Source organism: Alternaria viburni, assembly GCF_023758015.1.
Source record: "Alternaria viburni strain BMP 2772 chromosome Unknown scaffold_20, whole genome shotgun sequence".
In the NCBI taxonomy this organism is placed as follows: Eukaryota; Fungi; Ascomycota; class Dothideomycetes; order Pleosporales; family Pleosporaceae; genus Alternaria; species Alternaria viburni.
Window position 1 is genome coordinate 460409 of NW_026055789.1, and position 15052 is coordinate 475460.

The 15052-nt window shown below is 55.7% G+C and overlaps 3 protein-coding genes across 3 annotated transcripts; 2 read left to right on the forward strand and 1 right to left on the reverse strand.

Annotated features, from left to right (window-relative positions):
• Positions 1 to 1691: 1691 nt before the first annotated feature.
• J4E79_008509 (uncharacterized protein) lies at positions 1692 to 4740 on the reverse strand (the record flags this gene model as incomplete). The annotated part of the gene is made up of 2 exons (XM_049357366.1): positions 1692 to 1793; positions 2005 to 4740. The coding sequence occupies 2 exons, from the start codon at positions 4738 to 4740 to the stop codon at positions 1692 to 1694; spliced, it is 2838 nt and encodes a 945-aa protein (XP_049208264.1).
• A 3634-nt stretch (positions 4741 to 8374) lies between these two features.
• Positions 8375 to 9650, forward strand: DYS1 (Deoxyhypusine synthase; the record flags this gene model as incomplete). The annotated part of the gene is made up of 2 exons (XM_049357367.1): positions 8375 to 8587; positions 8790 to 9650. The coding sequence occupies 2 exons, from the start codon at positions 8375 to 8377 to the stop codon at positions 9648 to 9650; spliced, it is 1074 nt and encodes a 357-aa protein (XP_049208265.1).
• Positions 9651 to 10431: 781 nt separating this feature from the next.
• On the forward strand, positions 10432 to 14613 carry J4E79_008511 (uncharacterized protein; the record flags this gene model as incomplete). The annotated part of the gene is made up of 2 exons (XM_049357368.1): positions 10432 to 10833; positions 10888 to 14613. The coding sequence occupies 2 exons, from the start codon at positions 10432 to 10434 to the stop codon at positions 14611 to 14613; spliced, it is 4128 nt and encodes a 1375-aa protein (XP_049208266.1).
• Positions 14614 to 15052: the final 439 nt, after the last annotated feature.

The window sequence follows — 15052 nt, forward strand, 5'->3', positions numbered from 1 at the left end:
TCTCTTAAACATGAACAAGTAAGGCGTCAAGAAACATGACGCCGGGAACGCTGAAGCTATCTACTGAGACACAAAAGAAATCATATGCGTAGAGCATGTAATATCCGAAACGTCAATCGAGCCGACCCCCTAGCGTTGCCATGGACCACGGTCCTGCGGATGCCTTACACCGCTCGTCCAGTCCATAGGTCCTGTAGGTGGCCGAGGGTCGTGGATTGATCCTGGCCCTGAACTGGGCTGTGGTGGCGGTGGACCCCTCATATCTTGTCTTCCTCGCATGATGCTGTCCCTGTAGTGCGCATCTCGTGCATCTCGTTCGCGCATCTCACGTTCTCTTGAGTTTTGTTCAGCTTCTCTTCGCATATGCTCTTCTCGATTCATCGCGGCCTGGTGTTGAGCTTGAGCTTGGGCTTGCTCCTCGCGGATACGGTCCGTCATGCTGCGATCACGAGGATTGCGCATGAAGTGATGTTGTGGTTCCTCGGGAGGGCGCTGACCATAAAGAGAGTGGTTTGCTACTCCGAGAGACGAGTGCGGAGGATGCTGCAAAGGTGGAGGCTGGCCGTGCTCCGGCCTAGAAAGCGGAGTCTGTGAGCGTTGCGAGAGGTATCCACGATCTTGGGGTTGGTATCGCAAATCTTCGTGCATTGGAGGACCTGGCGCACGTAGCGCGGGGTTGGAAAGCTGTTCACGTAGAAAATCGGCCCTTTGTGACAACTCACGGCTGGTGTCGCGATCCGAGTGACGAGGATCAAAATCGTGGGCCTCACGAGGATCGCGAGGACGATAAGGCTCCGTCAGTCTACTCAACCCTTGAAAAGGGTGGGCTGGATGCTCGTTGGGCGTTTGTGGGTTCGAGTACGATAGGTTTGCGTTTGAGGCCTGCGAATGGTCGTTGCGTCCGGACGAGTCCCTCTGCTGCTGTGCTATGTGGCTTGTCGACAGGTGCGGACTGGGCCGCATCCCCATAGGTCCAGGTGGCGGGACACCACTGCCCGGCGGATCAACTTGGGCGTATGGGTTCGGCTGCAGAATCTGCGATGATGCACTCAGTGCTTGCGCATGCTGTGCTGCAGTGGTGCTCGGAACACCATGTCTAGGCAACGACCCAGGCGGCCCACTCACACTCGACGTGCGCGAATGCGGATTTGGAGAGTTGTTGAAGCCGGCAAGAGGTGGCGGTGTCGGATTTTGACGTGGAGTGTTATGCTGGGAGAAGACAGAACGATGATTGCTGAACATCCTGTCGTTGACATTGGGCGGCTGAGGCAGGCCGGTCGGTGTTGAAGAAAGCGACGTGATTTGTGGAGTCTGAGACAATCCTCGGTGGAACGGCTGCTGGGCTTGCCAAGTATCGCGCAGACTTGGCCTGCTTACTGATGGCTTGTCCTCAGTCAAGTCGATTGGCCTGTTTGATGTTGCGTTTGCGAGTGAAGACTGCTGAGCATACGAGGCTGGACGGGTATACGGAGATTGAGCAGCCATAGAATCTTCGTAGAGCGGACGTCTTGACGATGACGAGTAGCTTTGCGTTGTGGGAGGAGGAGGCGCGATTGGTGCTGATTGCAGAGGTGTAGAGGTATGCGATGGCGGACCTTGTTCGCTTGGCTTCTTACGTCTGGGCTCCTCAGGATCGGTGTCATTCAGTAAAGACATCAAGTTAGACTTGCGTGGTTCGACAGCCGGCTTTGTTACTGCAGGTGGAGGTGTGTTTTGCATAGGTGGTGGGCCGCGCTGAGGATGCTGTAATTGAGTGTGAAGCATCGCTTGGGGTTGAGCTGGGGGAAGGCTAACTGGAGGAGGATTCCTAGGCTCTTCTTTGACAGGCGGTGTAAGAATGGTCGACCGTGGCGGCAGCTGTTGCGCACTGTGGCTAGTACTATGACTCGGAGAATACACATCGGCTACCGTTTGGCTGAGCGATTGCGCTTGCGATGAGTGTCGGGAGTGCGAGAACGGCAACGGACGATGTTCTGGTGATCTCAGCCCAGAGTTCGAACGTACTGGCGGCATGATCGGCGGTGCACCACCGGGAGCAAAAGGTCTATGCTGTGACATCTCCTGTGAAATGCGACGTGTGTGTTCATGAAACCGGCGCTGAGCCTCCTGCTCCTGCTGAACTTCAGGTCTACCCGCAACGTCTCGCTCCTGAAAGTGAAGTCCACGATAGAGAGGCGAGTGGTGTTGCTCTTGAACGCGAGGCTGTGGAGGCGCATGTTGTTGCAATGGCCGGTGTGCCTGTTGGTTACCTGCAGGTTGTGAAGGTGGCCGGGACTCGAAACGTGGAGGTAGGTCTTCGGAAAAGTATCCAGCTCGTGGCCCTTGCGGCTGCGACTTATGCTGCGACATGGAGTGTTGGTGATGATGCTGCGGTGGTGCACGCTGAGGGGGAGCGGGCGGCGACTGCTGTGGTGGTATCGAGGGTACAGACGCCAGGCTAGTCTCTGGTAGGGCAGAATATCCGGGCGGAGGCACCATGGGCTTGCTCTGCACAGGTGCTTGGGCGATAGTGGAGAATCTCGAAGAAGGAGTTGAATGCGGAGGAGATAATTTGGGGTGCACAAGCGGGTTCGGAGGCGGAGACCCATGTTCAGGCGTAGGTGCGATGGGGCGGATAGGTCCCGCTTGTGTGCTCTCGTATCGTCTCTTGGGTGCTGGAGTCGGTGTTGGCGGTGGACCTAGATCATCACCTCGTTCCCTTCGAGCATCTGCCTCTTTTGCTGTCTGCTCCAAGTCTAGTTTGCCACTTTCGACGAGACGCAGATACTGGTTCTTGATCATAGTGTGCGTCTTGGTGCCCATATGGTTTGCAATTGCAATCCAGTCCGTGCCAAAGTGTGCAACATTCTTATCGAAGTCTTGTAACTCGGAGACGGACCAGTAGCTGGATGGGCCAGGTCTCGCACCAGCCTGTGTCTTCGGTCGATCCATAAGACTGCCAGGCAGACCAGAAAGCTGCTGCAAATCTCCAGCCAGCATCATCTGATCCTCCATAGGGATAAGTGGCATGGGTATGGGCATATCATTCATGGGCCGCTTGCCAAGGTCGTCCTCCATCTTGACTCCCATGTTCTTGTCCTTACGATCGACCTTGACAGGTGAGCCTATAGGAACGGCCGCGAGTGGCGTGTTCTTCGCCTTCCGGCCAACCTTGTCCTTCGCCGGTTTTCCACGCCGCATGGCCTTTTCTTGCGTGTCGTCGGCGTCGGTTTGCCTGCGTGCTCGGCCTGGTATGGGCATTCCTGTGATCGGGTCAAACTCAGTTTCGGTTGGGCCAAATTTGGGTGCCGCATGGCGTCGAGGTCGCCCAGTCTCAGTAACTGGTAAGGGCAAACCGTCCTCTCCTGGTCCTTCGGGTCGGTCCATGTTGGCGATAGCTCCACGACCACGACCAACGGCTCCACCACGCTTCCTGGGAGCCCGAGCTTTGCGGAGTTTACCCTTGTATTCTCTGCCCCATTTGGTAGCATAGTAATGATTGATACAATCCTTGTAGGTACGTTCGGTTCCAACTTCTTTGTAAAGAACTTCGGCCAGTTTACCCCACTTCTTTGCGTATTGATCCTTGTAGTTATGTACCATGACCCTGTGTTCCTCGGGGGTGAAGTCATCCTCTGGTGGCTCATAGTGAAACACAAAGATTCCTTGACCGGGTTCGCGTTGGAAGTTAGTGTCGATGAATCTTCTGCGCTGAGCCTCTGCCTCGGTAAGTTCCAGTGGTAGATCGGCCTCCTTCTCCGGATCAGCCATGGCTTTGCGTGGCTCTTTGTCTTTCTTCCCTAGCTTTTCCTCTTCGGCAGTCTTCAAAGACTCTTTGATGACAGCTTCCAAATCAAGCTCAGTAGCCCATCGACTCGCATGGCTCCTCCGGCCTGTAGGAGCAAGCGACCCATCCAGAATCCCTGTCATCGCAGCATTTTGTACATCGGGAGTGACAGCCTTCAGTGTTGGTTCGGCTGACGGCTGTCTATCCTGATCGTCATGATCGCGCTCTTCGTCCAAAGGACGGATAGACACACGCCACGCTCTATACGCAGCTGCGTATCGTTCGAGAATCTGATCAGTGTTAAGCTCAGGCTCGATGCTCTTGCGTAGTTTGCTTCGAATGGCGTTCATGATATCGTCAGATAGGTTTGGTCGGTCTTGCCCAATGTCTGATAGAGGCGTTGGCGGGCCTGAGCCTAGATAGGGCAACAAACTGAGGTCGGGTAAGGTTTCCTGCTCTGCAGAGGTCTCACGTCGTAGACGAAGCGCCATCGTTGCGGGTGCAGCCGACCTCTCTTCAGTCTCCTCTTTGTCTTCCATCTCGACATCCTCGGACTCTTCAGCCTTAGGTGTCGGTAAATCTGCCGTGATACTCTCTGGAGCGGGTTGAGTAGTGGTTGGTTCCAGAGGACGTGCTTGCACAGGTGAAAGATGTGACTCTTCCTGCTCCTGGGGAAAGGGTGTGCTTGTCTCTTCGACGGACACCACATCTGGCTGTGTCTGAGGAAGATGCTCGACATTGAGGCATGACAGCAGAACAATCTCCTGCAAGGGAGTTGTAGCGCGCAAATGCGGAGCACTCAGATCGACCCGTTTGGCCTCTAGACGTGCTCGCTCTCGGTTGTATTTCGCCTCAGACTCAGCGAAGTCATCCTCGTCAAGATCAAGATCGTCGTCAGAGTCTTGCAGAGCTTCCGGGGCGGACGACGCAGCCGACATGGGAGGCTTGGCCATTGGAGGTGACGCTTCTGCCATGACGACATCAGAGTGTCGCCTAGTCTCGATCGGAGTAGGTTTAGGTGGGGGAACTAAAGGACGCTCTGCGGATACCGCACGTTCTCTCGGTCTTTCGATGTCGGTTTGAATGCGTGAAAATGATGGCGATACTGATTTTGCTTGCGAATTACGCTGAATCTGTGCAGCAGAGACGCTATGCTCGAGTCGAGGGGCTTTAGGGGCCGTACCGAACTGTCGTTCACGATCCTCAGCTGGAAATTCGCGTTTGGTTGGCACCGACGGTCGGCTCGAATTAAATCCAGGCCGTACCCATTGCATGCTCTTAGGACCGCCGCTCAATGGGCCTCTAGCGGGAGGAAAGCCAGGCCTGTCCGATTGCGGATAGGATGAAAGTGGCCTAGGAGCCATCGGAGTGCGGTCAGCTTTGGGGCCCGTAGGTATATTCGCTGGTAAGCTTTGCGGGGATGTGTTGATCGTAGAGCCTCCTCCGCCACCATTACGCGGACCAAACCCTGAAGGATTCGCACTGGGAGATGCATCTCGAGGAGTGTACTGTGGTAGAGTTGCCCTTGAAAACGATGGAGATACGTTGACTCGTGCCGCTTGAGGAGCTGTAGGTGGTGCACGCGGTCGTGCAGCAGGGCCTTGTGGAGGCGACTTTGCAACACCCGATGGCGCAGTAGGAGCGGTCAGTGGAGCTGATGGTGCCATGGTGGGAACTTTAGGGGGCGCAGCCATTTGGGGCGAGATCGGGACCTTGGCAGTCACATTGTCTGAGACTGGTACATCAGTGGCCTGAGATGGAACAACGGTAGGAGGAATAGAAGGTGGTTCCATACGTGTTGGAGCCGGATGGGGCACTCTGCTCTCTTGCTTTGGTATCTCTCCAAGCAGCGGACGATCCGGCGCCCGATCAGCTTTTGGCCCAGTGGGTGGTAGTGTCGAGAGGCCTGGGGGAATGGTTGCCTTTGGTGCAGTCGGGATTACTGCCGCCTTCACAGGAGTAACAGGAGCAGCAGGTGTGGCAGGACCGACAGAGGTGTTAGTAGTAGAAGCAGGAGTAGGCTGAACAGGCTTCGGTGGTGCTACTGTCGCAGCGCTTGGCTTGTTGTCAGAGATGGGCGCCCTCCAAACATTGGACCCACCGAAGGCTGGAATGGAAGCAGGAGGCGATGAAGCACGCGGAGCGTACCTCTCCCTGGACGCTTCAGCGCGGCTCGCCAGGAGAGCCTCGTCTTTCCCTGGCTCCCGCCGAGGATCCTTGGCAGAGAGAGGATCGATAGCAACAGAAGATCGTCTTGAGTAAGTATCTCCCTGAGGCCCTAGCCTGTCGGACGGAGAGGCATGGTGAGCTGAATGCGGGGTTGGTCCCGTAGGCGTACCAGGTAGATGCCTCAGATCAGAAGGGCCCGGGCCTCGGTGTGTGTCCAACGCCCGTAGTCCTGGTTTCGCAGCACCTGCTGGGCCGATGTAGGAGTCGTACTCTCTGGGGAACCTTCGATCGTCACGTTCTCTCCTATCGAAATCGCGGTCTTCCCGAATGTCTCGCTCCTGGCGCCTTGGGGGTGTCCGACTCCGCGGCCGATATGTCCGTTCCGGAATGCGATCACGTGAGTCGTGGTGTCTTTCCCGGTCGTCGTTGTGGAAATTTCGACCGCGCCCAGAGAATCCGCCTCGTCCTCGGCCAATGCCTCCGCCACGATACGATGAAGCTGTACCGGGGAGTGGGGGGTCAGAGTAGGTGGAACCAGCGGAAGGGGGGCCGTCTCGTGAGTTTCGTCGTGCGCGATTGACATCCAAATCTCGCGGTACAAAGTCCCTCTGATCGCGCGGATCTCTTGAGTCCCGGATAGGTGAGCGCCTTGGTGGGGTCGGCCGTCGCTCGCGCCGATCAAAGTCGCGGTCTCGGTCACGATCTGCCCTCCAGGAATTTTGGGAGTTGTGCGGGAACCCAGGACCGCTGCTTAATGGTGGCGCAGTACGTAGTGGTGTAGCTTCACCTCGGCCAGCAAATCCTCGGCTTCTATCATCGCGTGGCGCTGCAGATGCACTTGATGGTGGACCCACTGGCGGGCCACGTGGCGCATCGGAAAGAGATTTTGGACCTTTCGGAACTTCTCTTGAGAAGCCGCCAGGCTCTGCATTTGGTCTAAAGGTTTCGTTACCCCTTGGAGGGTAACCGCTACTAAAGTTGGATGGTCTTCGATCTCGATCCCGGTAGGGCGGCGATCTGTCGCGGGGATATCTGCCGTTTTCCGGATACCGTGAAGCAGACATGTTGGTGGTTGCTTACTGTACAAAGAACTTGCGACTGCGGCATGGGCACAGGTAAAGGTCGTATGTCAAAGCGGATTGGAAATCTCGGTCGTAAGAGCAGGCCCGGATCGCGTGCAGTGGTCGTAGCAAACGGATGGTGCAGAAAAGAAAAAGAGTTCCTTTGATGTACCGTCGTGTGTAATCTCAAGAGTGATCGCGCGATTGGCCGGCGAATTGTTGTGTCCCAGGTTGACGTCAACCACAGGGTGTCAGTCGAGGTTCGTGTTTGCAAGCCGTGGTAGACGAGGCGCTAGCGGCAAGGCCCGTGCTTCGAAACCAGGGAATTAGGGAAAGCGCCAAACCCCGATCCGTGGTGGAACAGGTGCAGCTGCTCGGCGCCGGGAGCTGAGATTCGATCTGCTATTGTCGCCTTTACGCCCAAAACGCCCGTTTCGTGCCGTAAACGCGTCAAACTGGCCCTGGAGGTCAGGCAAAGTCGTCTGGAGATACTGGAGAGTGTGAGAAGCGCGCAGCGGTCAACAAAGGCAGTCTGGCGCCGTGTTGGAGATGCTCTGCGGCCCGTTGACGTGGCGCTGGGTCTCTTTGTGAGGGAGGCCTGGGCACGTGAGGCAGCACCTTGTCGATGCTAGGAACGAAGAATGAAGTGGCTCTTTAGCCAGGCTGTGCGCCGCTGGGCCGTGGCAGCATAGTGTCGTGGAGAGGGTCGTTGTCGCAAGGTAGGTGTGATGATGAGAAAGGGAACGTCGAGGAGACCAGAACACGAACGAAGCACTGACACACCCAGCCATGACGGATGCCTGCAAGTCAAAATGGACGCCCCGGCTGGCCTGCAACGGCCTAGCGAGGGGAATCCATCCAGACATGACAGCCGGCCTCTGATTGGTCCGCAGTTGGACATTTCGATTATCTGCAGGGGTGGGCAGCCGCTGGTTTTGCTTCAGATTCCAGCCCTGGCTCCACTAGGGGATTTGGTGACGATCCCAGCCCGGGCCCTTCACCAACACGGACACACACGGCTGCACGGCAGATGCTGGACACGATGCACGCCTGGAGGACTGGCTGCAGTATTGTGCGATGATGCGACACCGTGGCCCTCCCACACGTTGATGGCAAAAGGCCTGGCAGTCTCCTTAGCTGGATCGACCCGAGAACTAGCCTCACACGAGCAGGGATTAGACTGCCATGCCTTAGCTCCAATCCACGGGTGCCCAGGTGTGGGGGCTTCTTTTTCCTCAAAATCTGCCGCCGCACCGACTCACAAATAGCACAGTACGAGAGTTGCAACCGTCCAGAGTACGCCGAGCAGCCCGACGACGCGCCAGAACATCGCGACAGCGCCGCTGCAGCGACTGCCCAACCGAGATTGCCCACTGCCATGGCTAGCAACTCTTCGGCCCCTACCGGCGCCACTGATGCAGTCTTGAAGCCATCCGAGCCCGTGCCTGAGGGTGCGCAAGAGGTGCAGGGCATCGACTTCAACCAGTATGCGTCGCGCAGCATCACCGTCGAGGAGCTGGTGGGCGGCTACGCCAACATGGGCTTTCAGGCGACATCGGTGGGAGAGGCTGTACGCATCATCAACGATATGGTGAGTTGCTTCTGCCCGGAATATCCGAATGCGCGTGCTGCGCCGCTGCGGCGTGTCAGCGTCAAGTGCGGAGACAGCACTTGCGTATGCCGGGAATCTCCCGTCCGTGCGCAGTCCCGAAAGGCGAAACATTTAGCCTGATTTGGCGACGCGACACCACCACCGCATCGAGAAGCTTGGGTTCGCTGCTAACTGATGACAGCGCGCATGGAGAGACCCTGAGACCAAGGAGCCCACGACGATATTCCTTGGGTACACGTCAAATCTGATATCCTCGGGTCTGCGCGAGACGCTGCGGTACCTGGTCCAGCACAAACACGTTTCTGCCATCGTGACGACGGCAGGCGGCGTCGAAGAGGACTTCATCAAATGCCTCGCGCCGACATACCTCGGCGCTTTCTCCACTCCCGGCGCTGGACTGCGCCAAAAGGGCATGAACCGTATCGGCAATCTCGTCGTGCCTAACAGCAACTACTGCGCGTTCGAGGACTGGGTCGTGCCAATCCTGGACAAGATGCTGGAGGAGCAGGAAGCGAGCAAGAAAACGGACGAGCCATTGTACTGGACGCCTAGCAAGGTCATCCACCGTCTAGGTAAGGAGATCAATGACGAGCGATCGGTCTACTACTGGGCGTGGAAGAACGACATCCCCGTCTTCTGCCCAGCGCTGACAGATGGAAGCCTGGGCGACATGCTGTACTTCCACACATTCAAGTCATCACCAGAGCAGCTGCGCGTCGATATTGTAGAGGACATTAGAAGGATAAACACAATCGCCGTGAGAGCGAAGAGGACGGGCATGATTGTCCTGGGCGGAGGACTGGTGAAGCATCACATCGCCAATGCGAACCTGATGCGCAACGGAGCCGACAGCGCGGTGTACATCAACACTGCGCAGGAATTTGACGGGAGTGATGCAGGCGCACGGCCAGACGAGGCTGTCAGCTGGGGAAAGATTAAGCTAGACGGAGATAGCGTGAAGGTGTACGCAGAGGCGACGGTGGTGTTTCCGCTCATTGTTGCGGCCACTTTCGCACGGGTCCAAAGGTCGCAAGGGCAATAACAACAGGCGCTATACGCCATGCAGCACTCCAATAGCTCGTGCAATAAAGACCATGTTGTTGATTGACCGGAATAAGTGGGCTGGCATGTAAGGACGACTGCTGTATGGAGCAACGTTGTTGGTGCGGAGAGCGGACGCAGGGAAGGCGCGGACGGGCCCACCTTCCCCACTAGTCTCAAAGCTCTAGCGTGACTGCCTAGCCGGTCACTGTGGAGGTTAATCGATAAGGGAGCTGAGAGCTCCGTGATGACGACGAATGCGCCTTGTCCGCGCAGCCTTGGGCGATGAGTCAACCTCTGAAGCGCGTCGTCGGAGAGGCTGTAAAGGGCGCAGAGCCTCCAGGTTGAAGGCGCTGACGCCAAAGCTCCTTCGATTCGGGATAGCGCAGCGCGTGGGCCAGCCGATTCCCAGGTAGCTTTACCGCCTCACTCTGTACCTCTGTTGGCAATCGTGCCGCATGCTGGTAGGCTGCAGCCTTGTCAAGCTCCAGCCACGCCCAGGTTATCTTTCCTTCTTCTCCAACTCCAATTTCTACAGTCTCGAGCCATATCTCCAGAAGCACACGTCGGTTGCTCATTGTATCCATACACCCTCGTCGACGCGATAACGCTACTAGCCTGCTGCACTCACCGATAAAAGCAACACACCACTGTCGTGCCGCCTCGTTCATATCTCCTCTCACTCATCGCTCCATTTGTACTTTTACCCAGCTTTACCTGCACTCCCGCCCGTCAAACGCCCGCTCTCCACTTTCACATGCGCCTCTACCGCTGCAGCAAACATGAGCGTCAGCGTAGAGCCACCACTGCACTTTAGCCAGCAGCTCTCCAGCCCGCCACACTCACCAAACCCCGTACTCCATGCGCAGACGCCAGCCTCTCCTCCTCCACCGCCGCCGCCACCGCCTGCAGCCGAATCGAACATGAGCACCTCCAATTCCGCGAACACAATGCCTTCTACAGGCCAAAACCACGATCGGGGCGATGCAGATATGCAAGATGGAGATGAGCCCACCCATCGCGATGCTTCCACCAACACCATCGCTGTCGATATCTCGGCTATAGATGAGGACGCTATGGACGTTACACCGGATGCCGAGACGGAGCCGTTACCACAGAACAGCCCGGCTGAAGCACAAGAAGCTACTATTACTTCACCCACATCGCCTGCGCCAGAGCAAACGGTATGCCAATGTCTTCTACTGGCTTGTATTTGCACCAGTGCTAACCTACCTCAGACAGCGACCATCATTCCCATAGAGCCTCCTCCACCCGTAGACCTCGACGCACTTCCTCCCCCTGTTGATCCAAGCACACAGCCCCCGCCTCCGCCGCCACCAGTCGACCCACCTCGCTCTGATTCAGGATCCGACGACGACGACGATGGCCTCCCGCCGTGGCACGCACTTCCAGAAGACTTGTCATCGCCTGACGAGGACGAAGTGAAGATGATCGAGGAGAGGGGTGAACACAGTGCTCTAGACCACGAATACTGGGAGAGCGAGGCGTTCAAACCTTTAGATCACCCGGAGTATACCGCTGGTGAAGCAGGACGTATCCACTGGGCAATTGATGCGTATAATGGAACCCAAGAAAAGCCGAACCATGAAGTGCTTATGAAGTCTGATGTCGTTACGGTTGGGGGCCACCAATGGCAGATCAAGTTTTATCCTAAGGGGAACGACTCAGATTATCTAAGCGTCTATCTCGAATGCCTGAGCGTTCAGGACTCGAAGGACGACAACAATGAGGACGCGCGCAAAGACATGCACGGCGAAGAGGCCTCTGAGCCAAGTGGAGAGAAGAAGGCTGACGAAGGTATGGTCATGTCCGAACATGCGCCAGCAGACGATCCGACAGGCGTGTCGCTTCAGCATGAGCCGTCTACGCAAGAGCGCAGTGAAAGCACGAAGTCGGAAGACGTCCAGGCACCAACCGCACTAGTTGTCTCTCAACACTCGCCTCTTCCGCTTCTTGGATCGAAACAAGTGCCCAAGCGGAATAGCGTTGCCGCGCAGATATCGGTCGTTCTCTACAACCCAACAGAGCCTCGCGTGAACTACTCGCGCAATGCTTTACATCGCTTCTGCAATGGATCTCCTGATTGGGGCTGGACTCGTTTCCACGGACCGCACTACGATATTTCTCGTCGTCAGCATGGTCAGCGCATGGCGCTTCTTCGTCACGACAAACTTGCCTTCACTGCCTACATTCGGGTCGTGGAAGACCAGACGGATTGTTTATGGGAGCATCCCATTCGTGAGAATCCGTGGGATAGTTTCGCAATGACGGGCCTGCAAGCTCTCATGCTTTCACCCGGCGGGAACATGATGACTGCGATTGCCTCGTGGATGCTGTTCAAGCCCTTTCGAAACTTGTTGTACAGTATCGTCGTTGCGGACCCTAGCAAGGAGCCTTTCACTCGACCGAAGCCACTCATCAACGCTTTACAGCAAGTCCTATACTCGCTTCGCACTCAAGTCGAGCCTGGAGCTGGTCCAGTCGCCCTTGATGGCATTCTGGATGCACTAGAGTGGTACCGCATACACGATGGCCTCCACAAGTTGGATGTGATAGAGACTTGGGAAGTCTTGCGCCTAAAGCTCGAAGAAGAACTTCAAGAGACACCTCAGGCCGCCCAGCTAGATGCTATATGTGGACCAAAGCGCGACTATTCCATCGGGAGACCCAGCTACCGCGTACCTGTGGAAGGTGTGGAAAGTATGCAGCGCGCTGTCAACGAATCGGCTGATTTCACTATACCTGGACAGCCTCTGCCGGAGTTGTTGACAATCGAGCTGGAACGGCACAAATTCGACAGCGCGAAGACGCGTTCGCACATCAAGGTACTGAACAAAGTGACCCTTGACGACCGGATATCAGTTGGTGACACTCCCTACACACTGTATGGATTTGTTGTGCATAAGCAAACACTTCAGTCCTATATATACCAGCCCATACTTCGACCCGAAGGCCCTGGTTCACGATGGTATATCTACAGTGATAGCAAAGACGAGAGCCAAGTTAAGTGCCTTCCCAAGCGCGAGGCAGTCGATGCGCATGAAGGCAAGCCTAGTAGTACTCAGATTACTGGCAACGACGCCGTGGCATACATTGCTATGTATGTGCGAGACGATGTCGCTCAGTCAGTATTCGTATCAGACGCCAAATCCGAGCAGTGGGACGTCCCGGAGTGGCTCAAGCTGGAAGTAGAGGCCAAGAAGAACCAATCTTCCCTTCCTCCAATGCCATCATTACCCATGCACGAGTCGAACTCTGCGACAGATGAAGAGAAGGCAGAGAAGGTCACAGCGCAGCCACCCAAGACACTCGATTTTCGCGTCGTTGATTCACGAGTATACCTAGGGCACGAAGGTCCCGGTATATTTGACTTCTTTGATGCGAAGTGGAAAGGTTCAGAGCTCATCCACACATTGACGCTATCAAGCAACGACGGATGCAAAGAAATTCGCCGAAAGTTGTTCGGCCTTTTGAAGAACGTCAAGGACCCACGACAGATAAAATTTTGGTTTCTAGATCCCACGCAAGGATCTCTGGACCGACCAAACCTCCTAGGTACCGGACTCATTGAGTTTTCAGCCGGTAGCTACAGCCCGCACATAGATGCCAAGGAATGGACTCTGGAGTCGCCAGATTACCGGAGCATCTGGGTACACGTCACCGACTTCGAGAAGCTGCCTGAGCTCCCGAAAGAGGAGAAAGAGGCTTCAGAGGCTCCATCGCTCCAGGCGGGTGAAGTTGCGGCAGATATCATCCAAGTTGTCGAGACTGTAATCGAGCCTTCCAGTACCCCGCCGCCACCACCACCACCGCAGATGACTTCACATTCGGAGGATACGCCTATGAGCGACCCTGATGAGCCCGCTATTGCACCTTCAGAACAACGCAACGATACTGCTATGCTGGAAGTGGAGCCAACTCCAGCCGTTGATCCACCGGCTGTTGATGTTGTAATCCCAGGTGCAGGTCCTAGCGACACTGAGATGGGTGGCACACAAGAGGATATGCTGCTGCCACCACCTCCACCTCCCCCGGTTGATACACCTGCGGAACCTCTACAACCACCCCCACCAGTGCGCAACCCCACTCCTGAACCACCTCCAGATGAGATTTATTTCTTTCTCAAATTCTGGAACGCGGAAAAGCAAGCCCTAGAAGCTCGTGGATCGCATACTACGCTTAAGTCTGCTAGATTGGATGACACGATCGTGGCATTGCTTGAAATTCCAACGGAAGACAAGAAGAAGATGGAGATGTGGGAGGAGGACGAGCTGACTAACACGCGATCACTGAAGCATCGCCGTACCTTTGCGCAAGTGGATCTACACAACGCGTGTATCATCATCGTTTCGTTACCGCTCTCGGCTGATAAGCGTAACGAACTCGCCGCTCGCGCTGCCCTGGCAGACCCTCAATCCTACCTCCAGTTCCGCGCTTTCGCTCGCAACTTCCCACACAAGTTACAAGGCCACTTCACCTACGACTATTTCTCGAGCGAGTACTACAAAGGCGAAGTTGTGAATGGCTATCCTCATGGCCATGGTACTAGAATATATCACTCTGGCGCTACATATAGCGGCTCCCTCCGCCTAGGCCAACGCTACGGTCATGGTTTATACACCTTCCAGAACGGCGACACTTACGATGGTGACTGGGTCGACAACCAGCAACACGGCACTGGGACTTATGTCGAGGCCGCCAGTGGCAACACATATGTAGGCGGGTGGCAGAACGACAAGAAGTTCGGCGAAGGTGTTACGCACTGGAAGAACGCACAAGAGTCGGAGAAACTATGCAGGATTTGCTGGGAAGGAGACGCCGAAGCTGCCTTCTATGACTGCGGTCATGTGGTTGCTTGTTTGCCGTGCGCACGGGAAGTGCAGACTTGCCCTGTCTGCAGGAAGCGAGTGTTGAGCTCTATCAAGCTGTACTATGCGGCCTAGTCTCGTAAGGGCATTACTCTCGTTCAGCGATGCACGCCAACCTAGGGAAAAATTGAACAGCCCGAAGCCCACGTTGACGTTGGGTCACGCTTTGCAAGGTTTTGGGTCAATGTGGTCTGCAGACCTGATCAGGTTTTCTCTTGTATGGGGTGGATGTATACACAGGATGTACGGTATGGGAATGGGGGTCAAGGAGTTCTTGAGCTTAGAATGAGACATGGACGGGTCAGGCCCGGATGGGCTACATATGGATAGGCGTCAACATGGGTATGGTGTAGGCGTTGAATTCTTCTTCTTCTCATATTATATTACCCCAATTCGATGGGAAACTCTGAACCACGCATCCTTGTGATAGATGACAGTGGTAAATAAGCTTGAAGTCTCCATTTCCCTGAGATTTTCTACTTTCTGAGTTTTGTGTTGATGCAGACTGCAGCGT